General features: G+C 32.4%; 1 protein-coding gene across 1 annotated transcript in view; it reads right to left on the bottom strand.

The window, feature by feature from the left end:
* Nucleotides 1-26,143, bottom strand: part of LOC118187326 (dynein axonemal heavy chain 2-like) — a 280,776-nt gene that overhangs the window by 146,201 nt on the left and 108,432 nt on the right. The window contains exons 9-11 of the mRNA XM_085822256.1: nucleotides 13,568-13,761; nucleotides 8,210-8,339; nucleotides 7,811-7,993 (exon numbers count right to left, since the gene is read on the bottom strand). Coding sequence (XP_085678382.1) covers nucleotides 7,811-7,993; nucleotides 8,210-8,339; nucleotides 13,568-13,761 — 507 coding nt within the window. The remainder of the gene's footprint in view (nucleotides 1-7,810; nucleotides 7,994-8,209; nucleotides 8,340-13,567; nucleotides 13,762-26,143) is intronic.

The following is a 26,143-nucleotide window of genomic DNA, read 5'->3' as shown; positions in this document are numbered from 1 at the left end:
GTTTTTTTTTTTTTTTAATTATTTAAATAATAGTAAATGTTACATCTATGAGTTTATTTGAGGAAATATATTATCATAGACATTTAAAATGAAAGTACAATTTAATATTGTATCACATTAGAAATATTAATATAACAATAACCATTAACATAAATAACACTTTTTCTGTAAAATTTAAAAAAAAAAAAAAACTGTACGCAAAGTACATTGCAGGATAAAGATTTTAAGTATAAATAACAGCAAAGGCTAATTTTCAAATAGCAGATTTATGCTTTGTACTTCACTAACATTTTAAGTAGAAGGAATTTCGCCAGCACTCTTCTTCTCTCCTTCATATTCTTTGATCCACATGTCAGAGGCTTATTCTCTAGGTAGTGCAATGTATTGAGAGTAGGTAAAATATTTTGCTTCCAAAAGTACTAAAAGTGATTATCTTGGTCATGCACGTCCAGCGCTCGTTACCTCTCACTGCAGAGTTCCTGCAGGCTTGAACAAAAGAATATGAAGGGCAGAAGAAGGCAAGCTCCCGTGGACATAATGCAAAGAATATTGCATAATGTAAACCAGCCTGACTAGCCTCAAGCGACTTTCGAATCGAAGTCAGCATGCAGTGAAGCAAACGCGCAGGGTGCTGGCGAAATGCCTTCTGAAATGTTAGTGAAGTACGATGCATAAATCTGCTATTGCGGAAAGGAAAAATTCTGAAAAGATTATACAGAAAATGGGCTATCACTCAGAGTATTCGTGCTTCCTGTCTTGTTTTTCATACTTCCTATTTCATAAGTAATTTTAAGTTCTTGCCTACATTAACGCTATTAAAATATTTCAGAATTAGTAACCAAAATTAAAATTTTACTCTGTAAGCTTTTTGTTCTGCAAATAAGTGCATGGAATCGTCACAATTTGATCTGCGGTTTGATTTTCGGTTCCCAGGATCGCGAGACCCCGACGATGATCCTAGATATTTTTTAATATGTTTTAATTTGCTGAAACTTCGATCTGAACAATTTGAAGTGTTCGTGATTCGTCCTCAAATAGCTCATCAGATTGCTTTTTGTGCTGTGGAATTTTTTCTTCGTTAGAATAGACTCAACTGCAATTTTTTCGGCTACTGTTTTAGACTCTTGTATCCAATATTCCATAGGATTTTTCTCTTATTTTTTATAATTCCTCAGTTTTAGTCAGTTCTTTCGTTAACTACACAGAAAGCAGAAGAGGAATTCCTTTTGAATTTCTATAGTTACTCGATTGAATTCTGGAAAAATATTAGCTCAAATTTTCAGGTTGATAGTAAATTCAAAATTTTTCACAGCATGTACCAGATTTTCCACCTCGTGCTTTGATTCCGCGTCAAGAGAAGTACCTTTAATTTCTTTTAAATATTTTAATATTTCCATTAAATTCATTAGAAGGACTTGCACAGCCACATATTTTGCCGACCATCTTGTCTGGATGCTTCCTTTTACGTTGCATTTTGTAAATTTTTTCATAATATACCATCGAGTAGTGCATCCGACAAAAAGTGAAGTATTTTCTGAGTAATTCCAAACAGATTAACTGCTTCCGGGCACGAAGAAGCAGAATGCAAACCGATAAGATACGAGGAATGATCCAAACATGGCACAAATTCCTAAGGCTTATTCATTTCTGTAATCCTATCTTATACTGTCTTAGAAATGCCAGCCATATTAGACCCGTTGTCGTAAGACTGACACCGACATTGTCCAATATCTAAACCATCAAGTGTCAATTAACACACTAATTTTCTACAATGCACTGATAAATACATTCTTCTATCTTTCCACAACTTGAAATCAATTAAATTTTTCGGTCGGCATATGCAAATAATTAGTATTTGAGAGCATTTAGACGACACAGGAGGGAGGAACATCTGTAGCATTGCATAAAAGAAAAATTGCGTAGTGGATTTCTCATTTGGAAAGTGCTTTGTAAGGTGTTTTGGAAAGTGTTTGCTCATAATATCGTGTTATGCCTCGAATAAAAGAGGAAATGCTTACCAGGAAGTTCCGAAATTCAATAGAGGCAGGATCCTTGCCAATCGAAAGTGTAGATTATCGTTCCGTGATATCGCCGGTCGCACTGGTCCACATCCAACCACTGTCATGCCAATATGGAATCAATGGATTGCTGAGAGTCATACTGAACGGCATGCAGGATTTCAACGCCCTCCCATGACTGACAACAGAGAGGACAGACATATTGTGAGGCCAGCCCTGCAAAACCGTACAACCACATCACGGAGTATTAGTCAGGAAATGGGCATGCTTGCAGCACGCCCAGTATCAGCTCACAAGGTGCGTCGACGTTTGCAGCATCGTGGACTATCAGCAGGGTGACCATTACTTCGGCTTCCCTTGACAATGCAGCATAGAGAGAGACGGCAACTCTGATGCGCCAGACAATAAAGCTGGGTACAGGAGTGGCACAATGTCGCCTTTTCAAACGAGTCACGTGCACATTTTGATGTCCGTATACGTGTGTGGAGTGTCCGAGGAGACAGCACGTCGCCTGCTTGCATTCGATATCGGCATAGGGGCCCTGCACCTGGTGTGATGATTTGGGCAGCCATTGGGTACATGACATGCACGTCTCTAGTTCGGATCGACGGTAATTTGAACGCAGATGAGTACCTTTCTGACATGTTACGTCCAATGGTTGTGCCTTATCTTCAACGCTCCCAAACGCCATGTCCAAACAAAATAATGCGACACCAAATGTTGCACGTCGTGTTCTGACCTTCCTAGATACCCAGGGTCAGTTTGAAAACCTAGCAAGCTCGATCGCTGCCCTGGCTCCAGATCTGTCACCCATTGAAAATATCTGGTCATGGGTCGCTGAGAGACTAGCCCGCCACCCCTCTCCAGCTAATAGGGTTGATGAAGTGTGGCATAGACTTGAAGCAACATGGAATGAGTTGCCCATTTCTGTCATCCAATCCCAGTTTGATTTTATGTCTAATGGGGGAAGGGCCCTTTTAACTACCAGGGTTGGCAGCTGTTTCTACTAATTTCGCACCCCTGTAAACCTTCAAAATGCTTACAAATTTAATCATTTTGTCTTCATGCCATATTGTTTACGTGCAATAAATATCTTTTTTGTATTTGCTTTACTTCATGGTGTTGCAATTTTAATGGCCAGCAGTGTATTTGAATTTGCCGCCTACGAAAGTTGCCGCTCGGGACAAGAACCTCGGCTTGCCCCCGCTAGATCCGGGACTTGTGAAAAGATAATATAATAAAGAGAAGATAAACATAGACTTGGAAGCAAAAGGGACTTGGGAGAAAAAGGAAAAAATTCAAATAATTTTATTTTCATTGTTCTTAAAAATATTCTCGAAAAGATAAGTAATTCGTCACAAATTTCCTATAAAACACATCCATTACGTGTTAAAACCATGAAGACGCTTTTCATTTCGTCACATTTTTCTGGAAACTGTAGATCTATAAATATTGCCTTTAGACCTTACGAGCTGCAAAGTCTAAAATTCGAAAGAAAAATCATCCCTACCAACTCTGTAAGAGAAAAAAAATCAGAGGATTTTTGAAAAACAATTTCGAAAAGAGAAGAGTAAATTGAATTTTCAAAAGAAAACTTATACACAATTAAATATTCTGAAACAATTATATGGGAAAAAATCTTAACGTGAAAATGTATTAAAAAAGGCAAATTAATTAATTTTTAAATAATTACAGTAGCATTTTTGTTTGTATCATTAATTTTAGCATATTTATCAATGTTATTATGTTTGTAAAAAAAATCATTAAAATTTCGAAAATGTCCGAATAAAAAATTTTATACGCAAACTGATTTTGAAATCGCCAAAATGTTGATAAGTTGGCAAATTTAGCGCTGTTTAATAAAAGAACCAAAAAAGGGAAAAGTTGTTTTTCATGTAACATTAATGAACTCTTCATTCGCAATTCTTAAATTCGAGTATTAAATATTTATGTTCAGAAGTAATATTAGGAGGGAATTCCAGCTTAAGCCATGAAATACATATTTATCAATGCATCGCCAAAAAGTATTCCTCCAAAATGTTAATTCACTCTCAATACGGGAGTCGAAAAAAAACTGACAGAAATATCAGATGAGTAAAATTAAGAATCTTTTGCCGGTTTGGGACGAAATTAAGAACTTTTAAGGACCAAAAATTACTTTCAAAAAACCTAAAGACTTTTTAAGTACTTTCAAGAACCGTACGAACCCTGATATATGAAATTTGTGCTAAGTAACAAAGGGCATTCATTGGGAAAGGAGGGAGGTGGAATTTATGATGACATCAGTGTTATGAGTACTCCACCTCGTGTGTAGGTATAGATAATGCATGTTGCGAAAATAGACCTTTGAAGTGTCCTGTTTGATTATGCCTGGATAATGATGGTGAGTATTTACATTATCTCCTCTGATATCATTATGCTTTTCAGAAATGAAAGTTATATATATATATATATATATTTAAAGAAAATAGAGCAAACACTTAGCACTTCAGAAAAGCAAACAAAATTTAACAGTTTTAACTTCTTTGCATAATATGCAATTATTATGCTGTGTTATATTTATTGGCAATCATTGACTTTGGATTTATTAAAAGCATAGACTTTCCTTTCTTATTTTTTCCTCTAACATCATTTAAATACCTCTCCCCCCCCAAAAAAAAAAGTATTATTTTTAGTCTTTTATTTAATTGTTACAGTTTAAAAGGATATAATTTGCAAAGTTTCAAGAATTTTAATGATTTTTCTCCTTCGTTATATTATGTGCCTTCTACTAAGGGAAAATAAATTCATTATGTTTCTCAGGTTTTTTTATGTTTTTACATAGTCCTGAACAGATTTTTTTCCATATTACAAAACATATAAAACTTATGGCTAAAAATATATAAAAATATACAAAAGCATGACATTAAAGGAAAAGCACGATCACTAATGCTAAGCAAAAACCATCACTAACAACTAGCTCCTTACCTACTGCAAAGACCATTTAAAATATTTTTACTAAAGATACAATGCGAAGAAAAAGATGCAAAGAAATCAAGAATATTCTGATATCTAGAATTCTCATAAAAATAATTTATAGAACGAAATTTGAATTGACAGTAATTTTAAAATGGAAAACAAAATCATATGAGTAAAAATTACAATGAACCTTCTCATAGCAATCATTTTATTAAGATCATCACCTTTGAAAGTGTTCACTATCCCTGAGATCATAAATACATATAAGCACTGATATTATCCCTTTTTATGACCACCACTTTTAGAGAAGATCAGAATTATGCGAATCATGGGTGATTGTCTTAGGTTCAAATTATTTATTTATTTCTCTAAACTAAATCTGTATACAATGAGAGGTTGATTTAAATCATTTAAAGTCGCTTTTAGAAATCACTCTGCTTATTAAGTCCTTTTTAACTAATTCCAAGAGTGACAAGTTATACAGATTTGAATATATTATTTAATACTATATCAAAAATTTGCTATAAATTAGGATTATACTTTTTTCATATTTTACAAGGTACAATAGAAAATATAGCTTCTTTCATATAAATTAGGATAAGTTTTCTTTTTTTTCATAGTTTACAAGGTACAACATATCTTCTTTTTATAGTTTTCAAGGCACAATACAATATAAAATATCACTTCTTTTTTTCCCACGATATTTTGCAACACGACGTTTTCGCCCGAACGTTTTTGTCCGCAATGTTTTTTACTGCAATGTTTTCGGCAGACACCCTTATTTTATGATGCGTACAGGATTATCATATATGGTTGAAATAGAAGAAATCTAATTCCCCATCCCTTCTGAAATATAATATCCTCCATTTAATTCAAATTTCTCTTAATCTTTTAACTTTTTCCATTTTTCTTGCTTCTCATGCACTATTTCCTGTAGCTATTCAAAATGTATGAACTTTATTTTTCTATTTATGTTCATAATGCTTATGCAAGAAAGTTATTTTTTCTGATATATGCTCAGTGAATCAAGAGAAAAAACATACTTAATATGTAGTCATATCCAGTACATCTAAAATACTACACTGCCCTCCAAACGTTAAAGAACAAAATGTTTCTGTTGTCTAATTTCAGATTGAAGCAACACAGAAACAAGAAATTTAGCAGACATGTTCATTAAACAGTTCTTTAATGAATGTGACATAGAATGCTTCTTAAGACCAACACAAACATGAATTACACCAAATATGTGCACTCCTGGCAGAGAAATCTAGTCTTGGAGAAACAGCATATCACAGTTGTTCGAGGAAAAATGTGATGGTAACATTACAAAAATGGGTTCTAATAAGGAATGTGTTCACCCCTAGCTGCAATACATTGGCGGCAGATGTATACATTCCCAGCTCAAACCATTATTTCACCACCTATGTAACTGTGTCCTTTCACAATGTGGGATTGTTTGTATCTGGTGCGTTGTTCCCTCCAGATCAGCTGACGACCTGAATTGCTCTTCCATGTGAAGTTGGACTCTTCGGTAACAGAACAGAAGCCCATTGCTGAGTGGTCCAGGAGACGTATTCTCCTGCCCAACATAAACGGGCAAGGGGGCACAAATAACTGGTCGTCTAACATACAGGCCTGTATTGTGCACGCGTCTGCGCACTGCAGTAGCTGAGATTCTTGTTCCTGTGACCACTAAATGACCTGCCATGAGCTCAAGCACAGTAATCCCTCTCTTCCTACGGTCCAAAAGAGCTAAATAACGATCTTCCGCAGGTGTTGTAACTCTTGGTCTGCTTGGAACATGTCTTCTAGACACAGAATCCTCGGATTCAAACTGATTCCTAATAGATTCCTAGTCGCTAGACTACACTGCGAGAGACACTGAAACATCTAGAAGCATGAGCTTGTGACATCCCCATTTCTATCCATCCGATCGCCCGCTACCTCAACAAATATGGAAAACGACTTCTCCTGGACATTGATAGACTCTTCTGGATGTCAACGAAATTGTTAATAACAATTAAATATCAACACTCGTGAACAAAACTTACGATTTTTGCATATTTTCACCAACTCTTACATAAGTGTTTATTTCAATAAAATAAAAGTGCTATCTTTGTTTTTGAATATATTTTCTTAAACTTTGTTATTTTTATGCATATAAATTGTTAATTTAAACGTTACTGGCATTTTTGTAATGATGAGCTTTAAAAAATATGCTCTTCCTTAACTTTTGGAGGGCAGTGTATTTTAAGAAATGATATGCCTCAATTTTTATAATTACTTTTTCAAAATGAAGGTCTATTTTATATATATATATAAAACCTCCAAAAAGTGCAGTTAAATATGTAATATCAGTACTAAATAAAAAAAATTACTACAAAGTTTATTTTTAATTGATGCTAATGTATTACAAAACAGATTATTCTCCCCACCCCCAATTTTGTGTTTTGCAATCTCTGGGTGGAATATGAAAGACTGGTTAAAGAATCATTTTTAATGCAAATCGTTAGCTCATTAAGTAATTAAATAGCAAACCAAAGAGGAAAAAATTGTTTCTAGGTTACTACAAAATAATAAAATTACATTTAGTTAGATAAAAAAAAAGGATAAAGAAATATTTGGGCACAATTAACTTATATGAACAGTAATTAAAAATAGGAAATGAAATAACTGTTTGATTTTCAAAACTTAACGAATCGCAATTATTTTGTTCTGTTACAAAATCTGAAACAAACACTTTTATCTGATTTTCACTTGATTTCCCTTTTAATAGTAATTCACATGTGCACAAATAACATTTTAAAGGCAATGATTTGTTAAAGACAACTTACTTTATACACTTGCTTCATACGTGAAGGTAAAATAGAAACATGAAATGCAGTACCCCCATACATTGGAAGCAATGGGAGTTCTACTGCTTTAATTTCAACAAGTTTTTGCTTTACAATATTTGCTTCTTTAAAAAATATATCATATAATGTCTCTATGCATCTTTGTAAATCTCGCTTTATAACCTGAAATAATTGTACTTATTATAATTGTTGAAATAAATAAATATTAAATATTGCAATTTTTTCAGTATCAAGGTATTTCATAAAAATTTCATCAGATATACAAAGCATAATTAATTACGAGACATCGTATATCGGAAGACAAATAAACATGTACTTTAGTATAAAATACAGAACTAAAAGATAAATAGCAAACCAAAATATTTATTTAATAATTACCTCTTTTTCAAAATAATTTTTGAACAATTCCAAAATCTGAATGCCTTCTTCAATAGTATTCAAATTTTCAAAAGCATTCAACATCAGTTTTGAAACTGCAACTTCAAGATTATAAACTTCTATTTTAAACCTTTAGAAAAAAATTATAAATTAACAATTATTAATAAACGAGAAAAATTACGGATTTGGCTTCTGTAAGAGGGAAAAAGTACTTTGACACTTTCAATATTTACAAGAACAATACTTAAATAAATTGGCTGATTAATATCATATAATTATTAATCAGACCAAATTCATCTTAAGTAAGCTTTGAAACTTTAAATCATTTTAAATAAACAATAATCAAGAATGTATAAGGAAGTTTGAAAGATCTGTACATTAAACTTCCCTGGAGGCTGGAACATATATATGGCCTACGCATTTGCTAATCTCAGAAATATTTACTTCACTATGGAGATTTAAAATTTGCTATTAATATGGTGCAGAAAATGGCAGACCATTTTGATTTGTTTTCCTGTTTCTTGTTCATTGAGTAATTGATAATATGGCATTAATACATAAAACATTAGTCTCTATAATCCATCTGAAAGTGTTAAGCAATTAATATATAAAACATTTATAATGATCATATAAATGAAATTTAACTTAATTCATGTATAAATTCTCTGAAATTTTGCATTGTGACAAATATAAAAAACTGAATCAAATTACCTTAATCATTAAATTATAGACCATAAGCACATAGGATATTCATGAAAAATAGCTATAAGCTTTCGTTTTGGCCCTAAACACTAAAAATTAGGCCTGGTTCGATCCCAGGTAAACAGAGTGGCTACATAGTTGGTTTTCATGTTTTTCCTCATCTGTAACATGAACACAAGACGATTCCCTTTGAAAGTCTTAAGCAAGTCTCTACTCAACTCTCTCTCTCCAAGGTAACACTGGTATATTTTGCCATACACAAGTAACCTAACCTTATTTCCTCAGCTATTGATTCTATGTAAGTATTTCTGTTCACAGAGTTTCTCTAAATAAAATACAGAATTTTATATGAACAGTTTCTACACTTGGCATGAGAAACAGTTCTAAAAATGCAGAATTTCCCTTTTTATATAGTCCTTATATAATACAATAAAAAAGAAGACAAAATTTTCTTACATTCTACAAGGTTAAAAATACAGTAAAGCTTTAATAAACTATGCTTTGGTAATTTTGATGTAAATTACTTGAATAAATGATATCATATAATTCATAAAAATATTAAAAATCTATTTACTGGCTTAGACCATTTTTCAGTACATATCTTCAAATAAAAATAAATATTCATCAAAAATTTTCCTTAAACTTTATGGATCAACTGCTAAAGAAAAGTCACTCACTTGATGATTAAAATGATTTCACACTAGATAAAACAGCAGTAAATCATATCAAACGTTACTTTTTTATATTCAAAACAATTCTATTCATAAAGCTGGAACTTATTGCAAAATTCTCCACCTTATTTAAAGAAATTCTGCAGCTGGAAGTGCATGCTTAGGATTAACAATTATGCATATTTTTATAAATTGAGCCCATTTCCTCGGTAAGTATTGACTTGTCTTTCACATTTTCCCAACACAATGCATAATACATTATATTAGAAATATCTTTTATTAATTAAATTAATGAACATTTCTAATGCTACAGATCAGTAGTCTCAAACAGGTAGCCGGTAAGGTTGCATGCAGATTTCAAGATTTTAGTTATCTGAAGTCTGGATTCATATTATTTTCCTTCCATTAAAAGACGAACTTGAATAACGCACCAGAGCAAATTAATTTACAATGCGCTATAAATCTTACTCAAAGATTTGAAGATACAGATTTCATTAACTTTTATTCATACTATCCAAAAAAAATAAATGAGCCCAGTTACAAATTTTTACACTAAGAATAATCACTTTATTTTAAAATACATTTATACGTAAACAGCCCTTTTTTCACAGTTGAAAATTAATGAGAAAAGAACCCGTTTGATCAATTAGTACCTATAATCCATGACGACGGTAATTTCTATAAACATTATAAGGCTATAAACATTATCAGAAACAAAGTGTTATCGAGTGTGAAGCTAAAGTAAGTCTATAATTATTTCTATACAAACATACGTATTTTTATTTATGCATCAAAGAAAAATTTAGTAAATAAGGATAAAGAGACTAAATTGTTATTGTTTGTTTTTAAGTTTTGTCCCAGTTGCAAAATTTTAAGTTTTCAGAATTTGTTAATTTTTAATTTAAATTAAAGTAAATTATTGAATGATAAATTAAACATTTTAAAGTTATTTGAAAGAAATGTCAATGTAATCTGTTTAGCTGTCAATATATTTGAACAGGAAATTTGATATGGTAAGTATAAATAATAAAAATAACTTACAGGTTTCAATTTTTTTCCTTTTCATATTATTATTTTTTATGTATGTTTTGATTAACATTTGGTAAGGAAAATTTAAAATGTATTTAAAATAATTTTTCTTGTGTGTATGTGTGACCCCCTTCCCCCAAAAAAAAAGATCTGGCCAGTCAGCCCACATGTAATATGAATTTGAGACCATTGCTATACATTATACTGTTTTTTGTTAGTATACAGTATTTTTTAGGAATTAGAAGCATCTTTCAGTAAGTGCACTGTACAGTGTTTGTAACGAGTGTTTATTACTAAGTTTGTTAATCTATTTTCTCTGTCCGTCCTGTATGTCTTCATGGTGTAACTGCAGGAACGCTCGACACATATTGGGAGGTCCGAAGTTCAAATCCTGAAAAAGTCATCGTATATTTCTAAGTTTCTTAACACCAAAAAAATTCTAACAACTCTACAAGTGGCTAAATGGTGGTGGACTATAATTCGCCACCACAAGAATATGCCGACTGAGCCCCCTCATCCCTAGTCGCCCTTTAAAAAGGGGAGTATATAAGGTAGTTTCTTCCTTCTTTTCTTCATGTTTTCAAGGTATAATTGGATGCATGCTCGAAGCTTATTCAGAAGGTTCGGAGTTCGAATCCCACGGAGGGCATTGCAGATTTCTTCAGTTTCCTGAGACTGAAAAATCCTAATGAAACTACAAATCTATTATGATAAATGTGTCATTATAATTAAAAAGGGAAAGACTATAAACCGTGTGGAATGGCAGCATATCTGAAAACACGAAATCTTCAAAGTTATACAGATGATCCAAATTCCCAATAATTTTATTGCATAATAATAAACAATAAGAATGGAGAGATAAGCTTACAGACAAAAATATGCCAGTTTTAAAACTCAGCAAAAAGCAATTATAGATTCATCTTCATTTCAAAAAATAGGTACTATACTTGAGAAAGGGATCTGATATGTGTTTGTCTTTAGATGAAGTATCTTGCCAGTTCATTTAAATGGCACGAAAAAGGAAAAAGAAAAGGCTACGTTTCTCAATACACATTTTAATATGAGTTTCTCTTCATAAGCAGTAATATTTTACCCAAATTTCAAATAAAAATGCTGGCTACAGCTCAATAGATGATGTGGAATTCTTTAAATGGAAACAAAGTATACTACGTATCTTTATTACTCAACACTGAAAACTGCAACTTTGAGGAAGCAAGGTCACAGAAATTCAAAATTAATAAGATGAATACACATATCATATGCAAATATTCATTGCAAATGATAAAAAATTATAAACAAAATAGTTAAATCACCTAGATTTATTCAACATGGAATATAATTACGAAGCACAGAAATACGTGAACTTATATACTCTGCCATACTATGAATGAGGTCTTTAATTATTTATTCCCTGAGGAATGCTTTGTCACATTGTGAGTTTAAAAGATTAAATACTGGTAGCTGGTTCTTTTGCAGTGGTTAAGTAACTCAGATCTACACAATACGAGACAAATCCAGAGATGCAACATGGTAAGGTATCCTGTTCAGGTTATGCAAGCTATTCAGAGGAACATGAACAATATGCAGCCTAGCATAGTTCAAACTAAAAAACAGCTTCTGGGATATTTTGTAGGAATAACGACGACACCACTGCCCGCAAGACTAAATCAATATAATGTTGAACTGCCAGTGTACCAGAAAAGAAGACTTACAGAGTTCCATCTACTCAAGATTATATGGTTCTACTCCATTATTCCAGGAGAAAGGATAATTTGATGTTCTCTTTTGAAGACATTCTCTGACAACAAATGGCTTTAGCCACATGACCTCAAACCAGTCTCTGACCATTACTGTTTTGGATTGCAGCCTCTGTTAAACCGTTAAAGCATTATTCTCCACCAAAGGCTTGTGGAATGGTAGCTTGGAGTCAATAGAACAAGTGTCACTGGTATTCTATCTGGCTTGTAGCTAATACCATGTAAGTATCCTCTGGTAGCTCGAATAAACACTGTTGCACTTTCTAAGCTTAGCATATGAGAGGCACAAGCAGAAGCTAGGCCAGCACCCCTGTGATTGAGGTATTCCTGAATCGAGCTAATCAAGCCGGCACTGCAATTTTCAGGAAGAACACTCCGGAGGCAGTCCGGGAATCTCCCACACCTTTCCCTCAACTAACAATCTCTTGAAAGGATTTTTGGCTCGCCATGTATTTTGAGTGCCTATACAGCTACTATACATTTACAAACATCAGTCCTTCTCCGGGATTCGCACCTTGGCCCAAAGGTACGGCTGTGCAGAGCATAGTATATGACATCCAAATTCATTTACAGAAAGTGTAAGGATCATTATATGTCATTCTTCTAATCTGACGATCCATCAGCATTCATCCTCCTATCGCCACTGGTTGCCATTGCTTGAATTTACGATTATTCTGCAACCACTGAAGTACACAACACTGAAGGGTGCTAATATTTTGGCCTAAATGCATAACATTCTTCCAGACACGCAAACTAAAATCCCTGCGTTGAAGGATTTTATACCCCTGAATTTAGGTAGGTGCTGATAAGTAGCATGTATCATCCATAAGACTTAATCCAATTTCTGGAGTATCATGATGCAGAAAAAAACTGCATTTGATCAGGCATTTATAATATTTAAGACTTCCTTTGTATCACTGATTGGAAAAGTTGGGAGCTGAAAAAGCATTTACATTCTTTAACTAACCTACGATCAACATATATGGCTTAATGAAAAATTATTTATTGAATTAAAATTTACACTCTGAATAAAACTTCAAATTTTTCTTCAGTATTAGTTAATAAATTAAGATATGAGTTTTATTTTGTTTAAATGGTCATTTTTCTTTATAAATAAACCTTAAAATTAATTTTAGAAAAAAAATAATGTGCTAAAAATTTATATTTGATAAATTAAATAATTTTGACAAGAAACTTACTTTTTAAAATAATCGTACCAAACAGCTATTTTGATATCCAAAACTGTTTCTTTGCTTTTAGCAAGTTCTTGTACTAATTTTTTAAAATAAGCTTCAGTTGCTTGAAGTTGCTCAGCTACCTCAAAACATTTATGATTATGTCTGAAATTATCATTTTCTCTATTATACTGAAATTCTTCTTTGAAGTTACATACCTGTTAAATTAATATAAAATTTATATTAATATAAAAATCCGAGCTTCAAATCAACCATTTTACTTAAATAACTATAATATCTTAAACTAAGTTAAATCATTTTCTTTACATATGCAAATGAAAAGGTATACTAAAATATTAAGATGATCTTTCATTATTTTGGAAGCTTTGATAGTCTACAGTATAAGTTGATTCAGAATGCAAAAATTATGTTAGAGTTTACATAAAATGCTATAAAAAAGTATAAATCTCTGCAGTGTCATGGTGATTCTAAGGAGAATAAGAGATATAGCAACGAAATAACATAATTGATTATGATGAAACATTCTTGAAGTAAAGAAAGTATTAAATAAGAAATTTTATTACTCATATTCTTCATAAGATTTGTTTTATTAATGTCAATTATTAAGCTCTCTCTCTCTTTCTCTCTCTCTCTATATATATTTTTCAATAAATTATCCTATCTGAGTAAAAATGTTTAGGTCCAAAAACTGTGCCTGTAAACTAGAACGGAAATTTTTTTAAGCCAGAGATGTAAACCAGACTTTGTTATGAAAGCGAGAAAAAATGTAAGAAGTGGCATAAAGAATTAAATTAAAGAATGATAAAAAAATACAGATAATACTAATAAACTATTAATCACTATGTTTCAAAGAAAGTTTTTAAAGGGGCAGTATTTAAAACATTAAAGAAGGACGATTAATGTGTGCCAAACATGTTTCTTTCCTTTCGACATTAATAGGACTCAAACTATTGTAAATTAATTTTCTTGTTTGCAGAATTATTTTTAACAGTCTTATAATGCCAAAGAACTATCGTTAAATGTCACTCCTCTATGAATTACAAACACAGAAAATAATAATAAATTTAAAACAACTTAAATTAAATTGTAAAAATGCAAAATTACAAAAACCATAGAAAGCATACTGAAAGAAAAGCTAGAAAAGCTACACACTGTCTAGTATACCGAAAGAAAAGCTAGAAAAACTGCACACTACTTTCGAAAACGTTATTCATATGAATTATGAAACTTCTAAGTAGTCAAACTTACAATTAAAAAAGAGCTGACTCGTCAACGTGAAGGTCTAAACTTTTATCTCTTTAAATCTGTTACAAGTTAAAAAGAAATTTAAAATGAAATCTTTAACATTCTATAAGCAGGCAGTTTCAAACTAAGTACATTTAAAATAAAAAGAACAAGATAATTATAGAAATGCAAAAAAAAAAAAAAAAAAAAAAAAACATACATAGTCCATAATTCAAGCACAAAAAAGAATAAAAAAGAAAATACATAAGTCTAATTTTTAATGATTCAAAGTGTAACCACTGGCCACTGAGAAAAATTTGAAGACAACTAAAAAAACTATTTATTTCAAAGAAATATAATTAAAAGCCGAAACAACTAAAATCTGCTGTGAAATTATAATTATTACAGAGGATGTGAATTTAAATAAAGTAACACCTTAAACAATAAAAAGCAACAAATACAGATATTTAATACAATGGAACAGAATATTTATACAAAGAGATTTTAATTGAATAAAACAGAAAAGGGATTCATAATAAGCCTAAGAAATTGATGCTCAAAAGGTATTTCTTAATATATCATTCATCATTCAAGTCCAAGACTTGCAAAAGTCTCTGTCTCTCATTTGATACAACTCTTTAATTATATGGTTTACCCCAATTTTTCCATAACAAGCCTATTCCATACGTTGTATAGCACTGTAGAGCTTAAATTGTGCCGGAGCCCTAAATAAGAAAACTCCGGTACTTCTTTTATATAACTGAACAACAAATTCAGCAGAAGTTTGATCTCGAAAATTTTATTTTCAATAATAAAATATATTAAAAACCGATTGTAACTTCTGAATGCATGCCTCCCTTTCCTTGGAAAATAAACCCTTAGACGGAGGTCGAGACTTATAAGGAAAGAAAAGCCTCCAGCCTCATGTTAAAGGCTCATTTTCCTGAAAGCGCAATGAATTTATGACAGCGGGTACATTTTTCGTTCCAACGTGAATGTCTTCTTGCGGAAAAGAGACGTGCAAACTTTTCGGGAAGATGTAACCAAAGACGAGGATGAAAACTGTCATTTGTTGCTTTTTAATCAGCTAACCCTGAGATTTGGGGAAAATTTGTTCCCTTATCACATTCTGCTTGATAGTTAGAATCAAATTGACAGAAGATCATTGTCAGATGGAATGTTTGACTCTTCTCAAAATGCTCGACACTTGTCTTTTTGTTTTTGTATTTGCACATCATCCGTTAAAATGTCCTCTATATTCTGTTGCTGTTTATGGCATTCTCTCTAGTCTCATTAGGGACACTTTAAGCATTTTAACGTTTTTCATTGATGTGCTGAAAAAAGGAATGGTCTTTATTCCTGTCATCCCTTGAAGTAGTACATTACATATATATATATATATATATATTATTATTATTATTATTATTAAAAGAAACACAACAAGTTCCCCATGTACCCCATAGTATCACATGGGGCTTACAGAAGTAAGTAAGAAACACAATACAAACTAAACAGAAGAGAAAATTGAAATAAAATTAAGGATGATTACACAGTTTTACAATGAATTGACAAAAAGTGTTAAAAGCACTTCTCTCGGAAATAAATTGGTAAAACTCTGGAGGCCAGTTAATATTAAAATTTTTCAGTCCCAGTTTCAAGACTTTTCTTTCGTTCTCATATTTAGGACATAGAAGAAGCACATGTTCTACATTCTCCTCGCCGCCGAGGACACAGTCACAGACAGACTCAGGACTCAACTTAAATCTGTTCAAATAACTTTTAAAATTCCCATGTCCAGTAAGAAACTGGGTTAATTTATAATTTGTGAAGAAATGATGACACGACAATCTCATTTTAATAGAAGGGGAAAATCTTCTAGTTAAACTCCCTTTATTTGAATTAATGAATTCGTGATTCCACGACTCCACAATGCTTTCATACATGACCTTCTTATAGAAGGAATTAGGGATATTGACAAAAGTGTCAATTTCCCGCTTAGTCGCAGTCTTAGCAAGGAAATCGGCTCGTTCGTTCCCAACAACACCTGTATGACGACGAATAAATGAAAATGAAACCGAAATATTTTTATCCTTTAGATTTTTCAGTTCTTTTTGAATCTCGATAACGATATCATTAGAAGAAGAAATACATTTTAAGATCTCCAAGGATGAAAGGGAATCAGTACAAATGAGATAGTCTGAAACAGCACTGTTTTGTTTAGAAACCCATTTGACGGCGAAGTTTAAGCACAAAAGTTCAGCTATGAAAACGGTACATTCATCTCTGATTCTAAATTGAAAGTGCTCAAATTCAAGACCATTTTTGAAGACAACAAATGCGAGACCAACCTTGCCATCAATTTTGCTGCCATCAGTATAGCAAGTTACAGGCGAATCATCTACGATTTTATTGCTAAACTGAATAAAATTAACAGCATTTCTTTCTGAAGGATGAGGGAGATCAGATAGAGGTAATATACAATCATACTGAGAGACAGTAGAAGCAGAATAGTACATTATATTCAGAGCTTAAATTCAAAAGGAGAGCGGTTGAGCTATTTCTCAGTTTTTGTGTGAAATTTAAATTCCAGCCCCAACGCCAAATAAGTCAAGGTCCAGTACTTTATTTGATTGTTTAACTACTTATTTAATAACTTATTAAATTTTTATTTATCTCTTAGCATTTTATTAAATTTTAATTTTAATTATTTAATTATTCTAATTAATTATTTAATTGTTTTCTTAATTAGTTGCTTACTTTTAATTATTAGTTATATTATTAGTCATTTTATTTATTTACTATTTATTCTTGTTCCTGTTTCCTGACAGTCTTCCGGCACTTCTAGTTTTAAGAAATAAAGCCCTGATCCAGATATTTGAAATACCACGCAAAAAACTGTGTGGAAGACTGTGCATCAAAGGTTGCATTTCAAACCTTACCATGCGTAGCTCCTGCAATAATTAAAACCGGAGGATTACGCCCGTCGACTCAATTTTTGAGTCAACATGCAGGAAGTATTAGAGGACGAAAATTTCACCACCAAAGATGATATTCAGCGATGAAGCAACGTTCCACTTATCCGGTGAAATAGTGAAAAAAAACTTGGTAAGTTTGTGGCGCTTTTCATATATTTTTCATGTGCGTACGCATAATACTTTTGAAAATATAGCCTTTTCAAAATGAATGAAATATTTATGCTAGCCCTGTATAGTGAAATCTCGGTTTAATTCAGTCTCACAGGTAGTTGACCAACTGAAATGTCCACAAACCAAAATAAATTTACCCATAAGAATTAATATAAAATGGATTAATTTGTTTCAGGACAACACATGACTGCTCGTTTAAAACTTTGAAATAATACCTTTGCTAAAAATGTTAATTAGTTAGGAAGTTAGAATTGGAAGATTGATTTTATACTTAAATGTAAAGAAAAATAAGAATTTAGATTGTTTAATGAAAAAGCATGCTAAGTATAAGCGAAAACGTTGCAGCAATTGTAATAAATTATTAAGTAAATTCTAGCTTGGCGACAACTTAACAATTTATACAATTACTAGTGCCCAAGTTCATAATCCAAAACTGATGGAAAAGCAGATAAAATAGAAGAACACTTAATTTTACTATTATGTACACAGAGACTATACAAGAATATGCATAACAGTAAAGGTATGCATAACCAGAATATATCGTATGTAGAAGATGGCATATGTAGAGAGAGAATGACGATGAAGATGCTATTGTTTTGATGCAAAATTTCCTTCCCCAGAACATCATATAACTCTTTTTAGGGGGCATCTTTTATTTATCTTTAAGTGCCACTTTGCTTTAGATTCACTGGACCTCTGTTTCATTCAAAATTTGTCCAATGTGAATTTTGTGTTGTCTATAGTAAGCCAAGGCATTATCATTGAAATGTCTATGCTGTAGCTTGCTACTGCTTTATCAGTCATATTGTTACCTGAAAAAGTTACTTTTTATCCAATTTTGCACAAATTCCATGCATCACAGAACTAGGATTATTTTTCTTTCTTCCTCTTCTGATGCTGTTGTAATTCTTTCTTATTGAGCTCACTTTTATGGTCTTTTAGTAACTCCTCCACGTCTTCATTGTTAACTTCCTAGCCAATGGTTTTCGTCTATAAACACCATATTACAGGTAGTAAAAAAAGTCAGTGTTCAGATTTTCTGCCTGAAACCCAATCTGGCCATAATGTCTTCCAAAACCATGGTATTGTAAGTCACCTGCTGTCAGGCTTTGTTCATGAGAGTCAAGAAATGGAAAATGATTTTTACAGAAGGCCTCGAGTATTAATTATGTGGCACCTCGCATATGTCGCAGAATTCAAACCTCGGACCGAACTACCAGAGTTCAGCGATTTTACCGCTTGACCGCTGGTGGTTTATATATAATGATTTGAGAAATGCTATTGATGGTGCAAATGTTGAAGCATACTAGAGATATACTTGAAGTCATGATGATACATAGTGGAGTCATGAAGAAGCAGTCTAAAATTATTATTGGCTAATATTGAGTAAGTTTAAAATTATTATTGGCTGGTTGAGTTCACGAAACCCTCTACATAATCAACATTATGTAAAAAATCATACAACACATATTGATCTGGAAATGACGCAGAGCAGAGAAATGTAGAATAAGCAGTCACTACGTTCAGAGCAGAAAGGTCAAATACCGAAAATTAAAGAGTTAAATGGCTATAGTAAATTTAGGTAAAATTTTGATTTAAATATTTTTATTATGCTATATATATATATATGCATTAATTTATTGCTACAATGATTGAATTTAGTGAAGAAGATACCACTACACTTTTTAATCACAGCTTAGATAACCTGGCAGGTGATAGCCATAATGGACTGGCAATGGTAGCATAGACATAATGTGGGCATTTTCACTGCACAGATGGAATAATAAATTTGCAGCCAGACATGTCCGAATTCAACATAATTTTATTATTGGATAAAGCGATCCTGGAGACACAATGATTCACACATGATTATGGGTGCAATAGCTGAGTTTGTGAAATCAAGCCTCAAACTTCAAAACATCATTGAATATTCTTGACAGATTCAACCACAGCTTTAGTGGATAATGAAAGATGATACCTGGGAAGTATTTGTACAAAATAAAGTCAATGAAATTCATAGGTTTACACGGATGCAAGACTGGAAACATATTCCTTTAATATGGCTGATTTACCATCAAGAGCAAAATTCCTGTCTTTGAGATGGTGGGAGGTTACGACTTGGTCACTTGGTTACGACTTGATGAAAAGGATTGGCCAAAATCAGAGACAAATTTTCATGAAAGGGAAGTCATAAAAGATGAAATGCATTACTTTGGTGGTAACTGAATCTAATGGAAGTGACAACTTTTAATCTACTTTGCAAGTTATATGAAAATCATCAGAATGTTAGGCTGCATTTTAAGATTTCTCTTCAACAGAAATACTTGAAATGATCTGAGAAGGGATGATCTAATTGTAAATTAATTAAATGAAACAGAGAAGAGGACAGTCAAAACTATTCAAAATAGTGTCTTAAGGTTACAGGTTTGAAGTTATTAAATATCTTCAAGGATGAAGAAAGGATTTATAGAATCATGACAAAAATAATGGAGATAAATGTTATATAAGACTTCAGATTTCCTATTATTTTTTCTGGAAAGCCTCGAATGGTAAAGCTTCTTATCAGGGAGCTGCATTTGAAACTGATGCACACAGCAATACGTATTTTATTATCTGTTTATGAGAGAAATTTTAAATTATTAATGGAAAAAAGTATGTTCACTAAGTAAAGGGTGCGGCAGCCTTCATAGTAGGATATTAAAAGCACACCATAGGGCAGTAATTGTAATTTATTTATTACCTCTTATGTCAATTAATCAAACATAAGTTATGCCATTTACTAATGTGTAAGTCATTGTCCATTGCGTGGATTACTTTTTGAATATGATGCCTTCTCTGCACAACACATTCGTCTAGGCGGCGTTGGAAGCTTGCCATAACTTGGAAGCTTGAAGTTGGAAGCTTGCCATAACTTGGAAGCTTGAAGTAACGTATTCCCTGGGACACTGCCGACGGAAGTTCGGATGCGATCCTTGAACTCAGGAATGGTGGCACAACGTGTTCGGAAAACTGCTTGCTTCAGGCGCCCCCAAAAACGGCACATGAAAGATCAGGTGAGCAAGGCGGCCAGGAAATGTCACCAAAACAGGAAATTACTCTACCTGGAAATGTCTGTCGCAATAGTCCGTCCATCTGGAACTTTCCCATAACGTCCCAAGTTGAAATGTTGCCGAAATAGACGCTGGGTAGCAAAAACAGAGTAGTTATTCTTGAAATAACTTTCAACAGCACAGGCACGATGGTGTGCACTCCAACGATCCATATCACTGTCACACTCGAAATGGCAGCTCATTAGTACCCGAATGCGGCACGAGCTGGCGCGCATTCATGCAGTACGTCATTGTGCTACGCAATTCAAATTACGCTATGAACGCAGCCGCACCCTGCAGTTCAAAAGTGTTTGAAGTAAAAAACGCAATTCTAAACCTCTAGAAACTCCACCAGCTCCTTTGACAGAGGATAAATTAAGAATGCTTCAATTTTTGAAGTTACAGGAGTTGATCTCGCTAGACTTTCGATACTGAAAGGAGAAGAAAAAGCCTGGATTTTGTTACATACTTACACTGTTTATCACCCTTTGCATCAAGAGTTAATTATACCTTTATCAATCAAAGCTATTTTTCTCAATTTTAGAATAATATTGCTCAATATGGTCATCCAGAAATCATCTCCTTAATAATCCTAGATTCTGCTGGCACAGCAAATTTATTTCAATACATCCATGGTTTGTTGTAAAACAAGAGGCGATGCTTAGAAGAATACAGTGGAAGTTCAGTCATCCCTCAGGGGCCACTTGGTAGAGGTGAGGGGAATACCTCACTGCCCCAGACAGCTGGTGTAGCAGAACTAGATCTAATTGACAAACAGGATTTAAAGAAAGGATTAAGGATTTAAAGAAAGGATTAAGATACCTTCAGATATTGAAAGAAAATCTCAAAGTGGTTTCATCTAGAGTATCTCAGACAACTGCTACAACAAACAGGATTTAAAGGAAGGATTACGATGCTTTCAAATATTGAAAGAAAATCTCAGAAAGCGATTTCATGTAGAGTATCTCAGACAACTTCTACAACGCGAAAACGTGTTAAAAATATATCCAAATCCACGTTGGTCATATATTCCTTATTGAGTGATTTCGAAAGCCACTTCTGTTGGCAAACTTACTAGAGCTTTATCCAGGGAAAGATGGCAGTCCGAAAACTTCAATAGGAGAGATAATTTAACCACTTCATAATATAGTATATCCATTAGAGATAGTATGTGGTTCCCTTTCTTCTCATACTGACACTGCTATTAGTTCAGATCCAGAACTGCTGACCATGCAACAGGTTCCAACTGTTTCTGATTCAGATCCAAATCTATTGGCTGTTGATGTTGTTAAGTCAGAAAATGCCTTGGTTCTAAATATTCAAATGGCTACAAGATGTGTATTAACGACTAGAACTGGTAGAACTGTTAGATTACCTTGTGAGATTTTAACAGAACTGAATGTGAACACTGGTTTATTTGAACTTTAACAATATTATACTTGCGTAACATGATATATTTCTTTGGTATGCCAAGAGCAATTGTTTTTTATATAAGTTTATACTTATGTTGAATAAGAGTTTTGACTTTAATGCCTCTCAATCAAAAGGTGAAAGTAATATACACTACGGGGGAAAAAAAAACTGAAAGGTTTCAAATTTTAAATTACGTCCAAAGGGGCACATTTTTTTTTTTTAACGTTTTCTGTGTTACCTTTATTTATTAAGTATGTCCTTTGCACTTAAACCATAAAATTCAGTTGAACAGTAATGTCGCAAAATAATTTTAAAATGAGCATATCTTTAGAATTTCCAATACACAGTTCCACGCGCTGGAGATAAAAAGGTTTTTTTTTTTCCTCCCGTAGAGTGTTGCCATTGCTCGCTTTGAAATCCTTGAGTTTTATAATCAAAATTCGTTAAAGTTTTACAAAACATGAAATTGATAATAAAACAAATTCCAAATTTCAAATTTGGTCTTCCACATGCCCATATTCGTAGAAGGATTACGTCATTCAAAATTCGATAGCTCTATGTTCCGTTGTTTTATCACAATGCGAGAAATATACATGCATTTATGCATATTTTTCATTATTTAATCTCTTTAAATATAATGCAGGACTCTAACATTTGTTGGCAACAGTTTTAAAAGTGAAACGGACATTTACAGTGATTCAACGCAAAATCGCAAAACGAAAACAATAGTCCTTCAGGAACTAAAAAAAAAAGGAGGGACAGTTCTATATCTGCCGTTCTACTGGGCCGATTCATAAAATTCAAATTGCGTTTTTCATGTCTCGAAAGCGCGACTTAGAATATGTATTGAATTTATATTTAGCGTTGTTCTAATATAGGTATTTTGACACAAAATCGAACTTTTTTTTATATTTTTCGATTCTACGACTCAAATTATGCCAAACTGTCAAGTTTTGTAAAAATGGCACAAATAGTTTTTAAAAAATTAGCTCTCAAAATTTTAGCTCCTCAATGTTAATTGAATTTGGTATATATTTATTAATAGCTCATTTTTTATTAAACTTTTTTCATGCTTCTTTTCACATTTCGAAATTTAGGTTCATTTCAAATAAAATTGACCCATTTTTTATGATTTATTTTTTAATTCGTATTTTTAAATAATTTTTATTAATGTTTCGAAAAAATTTTTTAATTATAACCTATAAAATTTTTACCATCACCTTAAATTAGGTGTATTTGTAAGCATATCTGCAAAATATTAGACTTTTTTTATTCAAAATTTTCTAAGATATGCACGAATTTACATATTTGCCCGGTTTTAAATTTGGCATCTGTTTTTCAGCGATACTAACGCCAAATGTGGTGTATGGATTTCGTTACAGTGAATTGCCACAGGTATTTAACCTTAAATTTCAAATAAATTTTTACGGAGAATTAATTATATGAGTTATATGAAAAAATTTCTCTCAATAATGCATAATAAATATTTATTAATACTACATTAAAACTATTTTTTATAGATGATATTATTCAAATTTTTAACTTTTTTTTTAAATTTCTTTCTTTTTTCCTCTTTTTACTTCCTTATACGAAGTAAAAAGGAAGTATTGTAATCGCGAAAAGTTTCAGGCAGCATATTTCAACGAAAATATCCATTTTTACCACTATTGAATGCAATTTAACGACCTTTTTGCCTAACATCTGTACGTAAGGACAGAATAAAAGACTCTTTTCCTCCAAAAAAATTATAAAACTGCTTTAAAATGAATTCTGAAGAGAATTTTTCGTGGCGACTGTACGTACGTATTTCGCATAACTCAAAAACGAGTAGCCTCAGAACGTTGAAACTTTGTATAACTATAACATGTAGGACTGCTATAACATGTAGATGTGCACCTCGTATTTTGGTTGTAGTCGGCCGCACCAAACGTATATAAATATATTTATATAATTTAAAGTAAAGTAGAAAGAACAAACGATTAAAGACCTATGAGCACAAAAATTTTTGCGCATTGTGCTGCAAAATTAAGGAAATTGAAAGAAAAATTCTAATACGCACGCTAAAAAGCTGATTAAATACTGTGGTTCCGTGAAAACTTTAAGCAAAATTAGTTGCAGTGAAATGTGTTAAAAGAGAAAAATACAACATTTGATATTTACTAGTAAAAATCAACAATAATAGTAAGCTATATGCTAAACTAATTAAGTATATTTAAAACATAGTAAAAGTATTAACTAATTAATAGAGTTAAAAATAAAATTAAGAAGCGTTAAATGGTCGATTAGCCCAATTCGAAGTTCACTATGGCACGTCAGGGGAAATATTTTTTAATGAACCTCGAACTAAGCTAACTCCATCACGCGTTTCGCTGAAACAGACAATTGAAACTGTACGCGACACATTTTTCAATTAATTAAATAAACTATGTTAAAAACTTTAGTCTCAATTCTGTGTTCCAATTTACCGACGCGTCCGCTTGAATTAACACATTAAGGTGTAATAAAGATAATAAGTAAATAATGGAATGAAAATGCCGATGCACAGAAAAAAATAAATAGCGATATGCTATTAGTCAAAATATACAAGATCATACGGGTGGACCTGCAAGCTTAAAGAGTTAATACTTTTTAAAAGTACCGAAAATTATGTTTAATTCAAAACGGTAATGATAATAAAATAGACGAATTGAAGCAAGGATCTTGCCAAGACCTAGAAAAAAAATTTTCGCGAAAAAATTATTAAAAACTGACCTGTATCAGTGCCGTCATCTTCGGTTAACGATGAATTTCGAAAAGGGTGGGTAAACCGCGATCGTGCTTATTGCTTTCCAATTCGCAGAATGATGTAGATAGGGGGGAATAACGTCACTGGGAAAGAGCCAATGTCAAGTGACTGACCGTTGGCAAAAAACCTGACCCATTGCAAAGGGGGGGGGAATGTGTTGAAAAAAGCGAAAAAGGTTCAAAATGACGTCTTGTCTTAATAGTTTGACAAACTTTAATAGACGTTGTGACAGGAATTATTTGTACATTTATACATTAAATCTTCAGAATCAGCCATCCACTTTACACCTTTTATATAACAGTAAAGAAACTGAGATCACTGATACCCGGCTCAGTGATCTCAGTTTCTTTACTGTCATATGTTTGTAAATTGTGCATTTTTTGCTTTGAAAATGATTGAATTATGTTGTTCTTATCTTCCGGTTAAGGTTTTCATGCCTTTAGGAAATTTGCAAGCAATATTTGTAGAATTATCAACAATTTAAAAGCTGTTTAAGTGCCGTTAAGCCTAATTTTTAAATGAGATAGCGGATATGTTTGTTTACATTTGAAACAGCAGAATAGTAGATTTGTTGCCAATCTAGAGAGACTAAGCTTCGCAACAACAAAGATAACGCCTTCATTTATTATTGCGAATTAAATCATGCTTAATCCTGTCTGGAATGTTTTCGAGGAAGTAAGTGTTTAAGATTTATTTCGTAATTTTTAACATATTTTGAGTTTTATGTCTTTTTGCCTTGTTGCGAAGTGAGAACTGAATTAATTGAATGAGAAATACTGAATCGTCAGTGAAAAACTTTCTTTTTTGTTTTGTTTGCTTAATTTCTTTTATACATTGTTCTAGATTTATTATAATAATTGAATAGAACATGTGGCAACGATTAGATAATTCTTCAAATGATATAAATTTTGTGCATTCTGAG

This window comes from Stegodyphus dumicola, chromosome 8 (assembly GCF_044657685.1).
Source record: "Stegodyphus dumicola isolate Sdum_Otavi_A_Nest chromosome 8, ASM4465768v1".
Taxonomy (NCBI): Eukaryota; Metazoa; Arthropoda; class Arachnida; order Araneae; family Eresidae; genus Stegodyphus; species Stegodyphus dumicola.
This window is presented reverse-complemented; position numbering and strand designations above follow the sequence as displayed.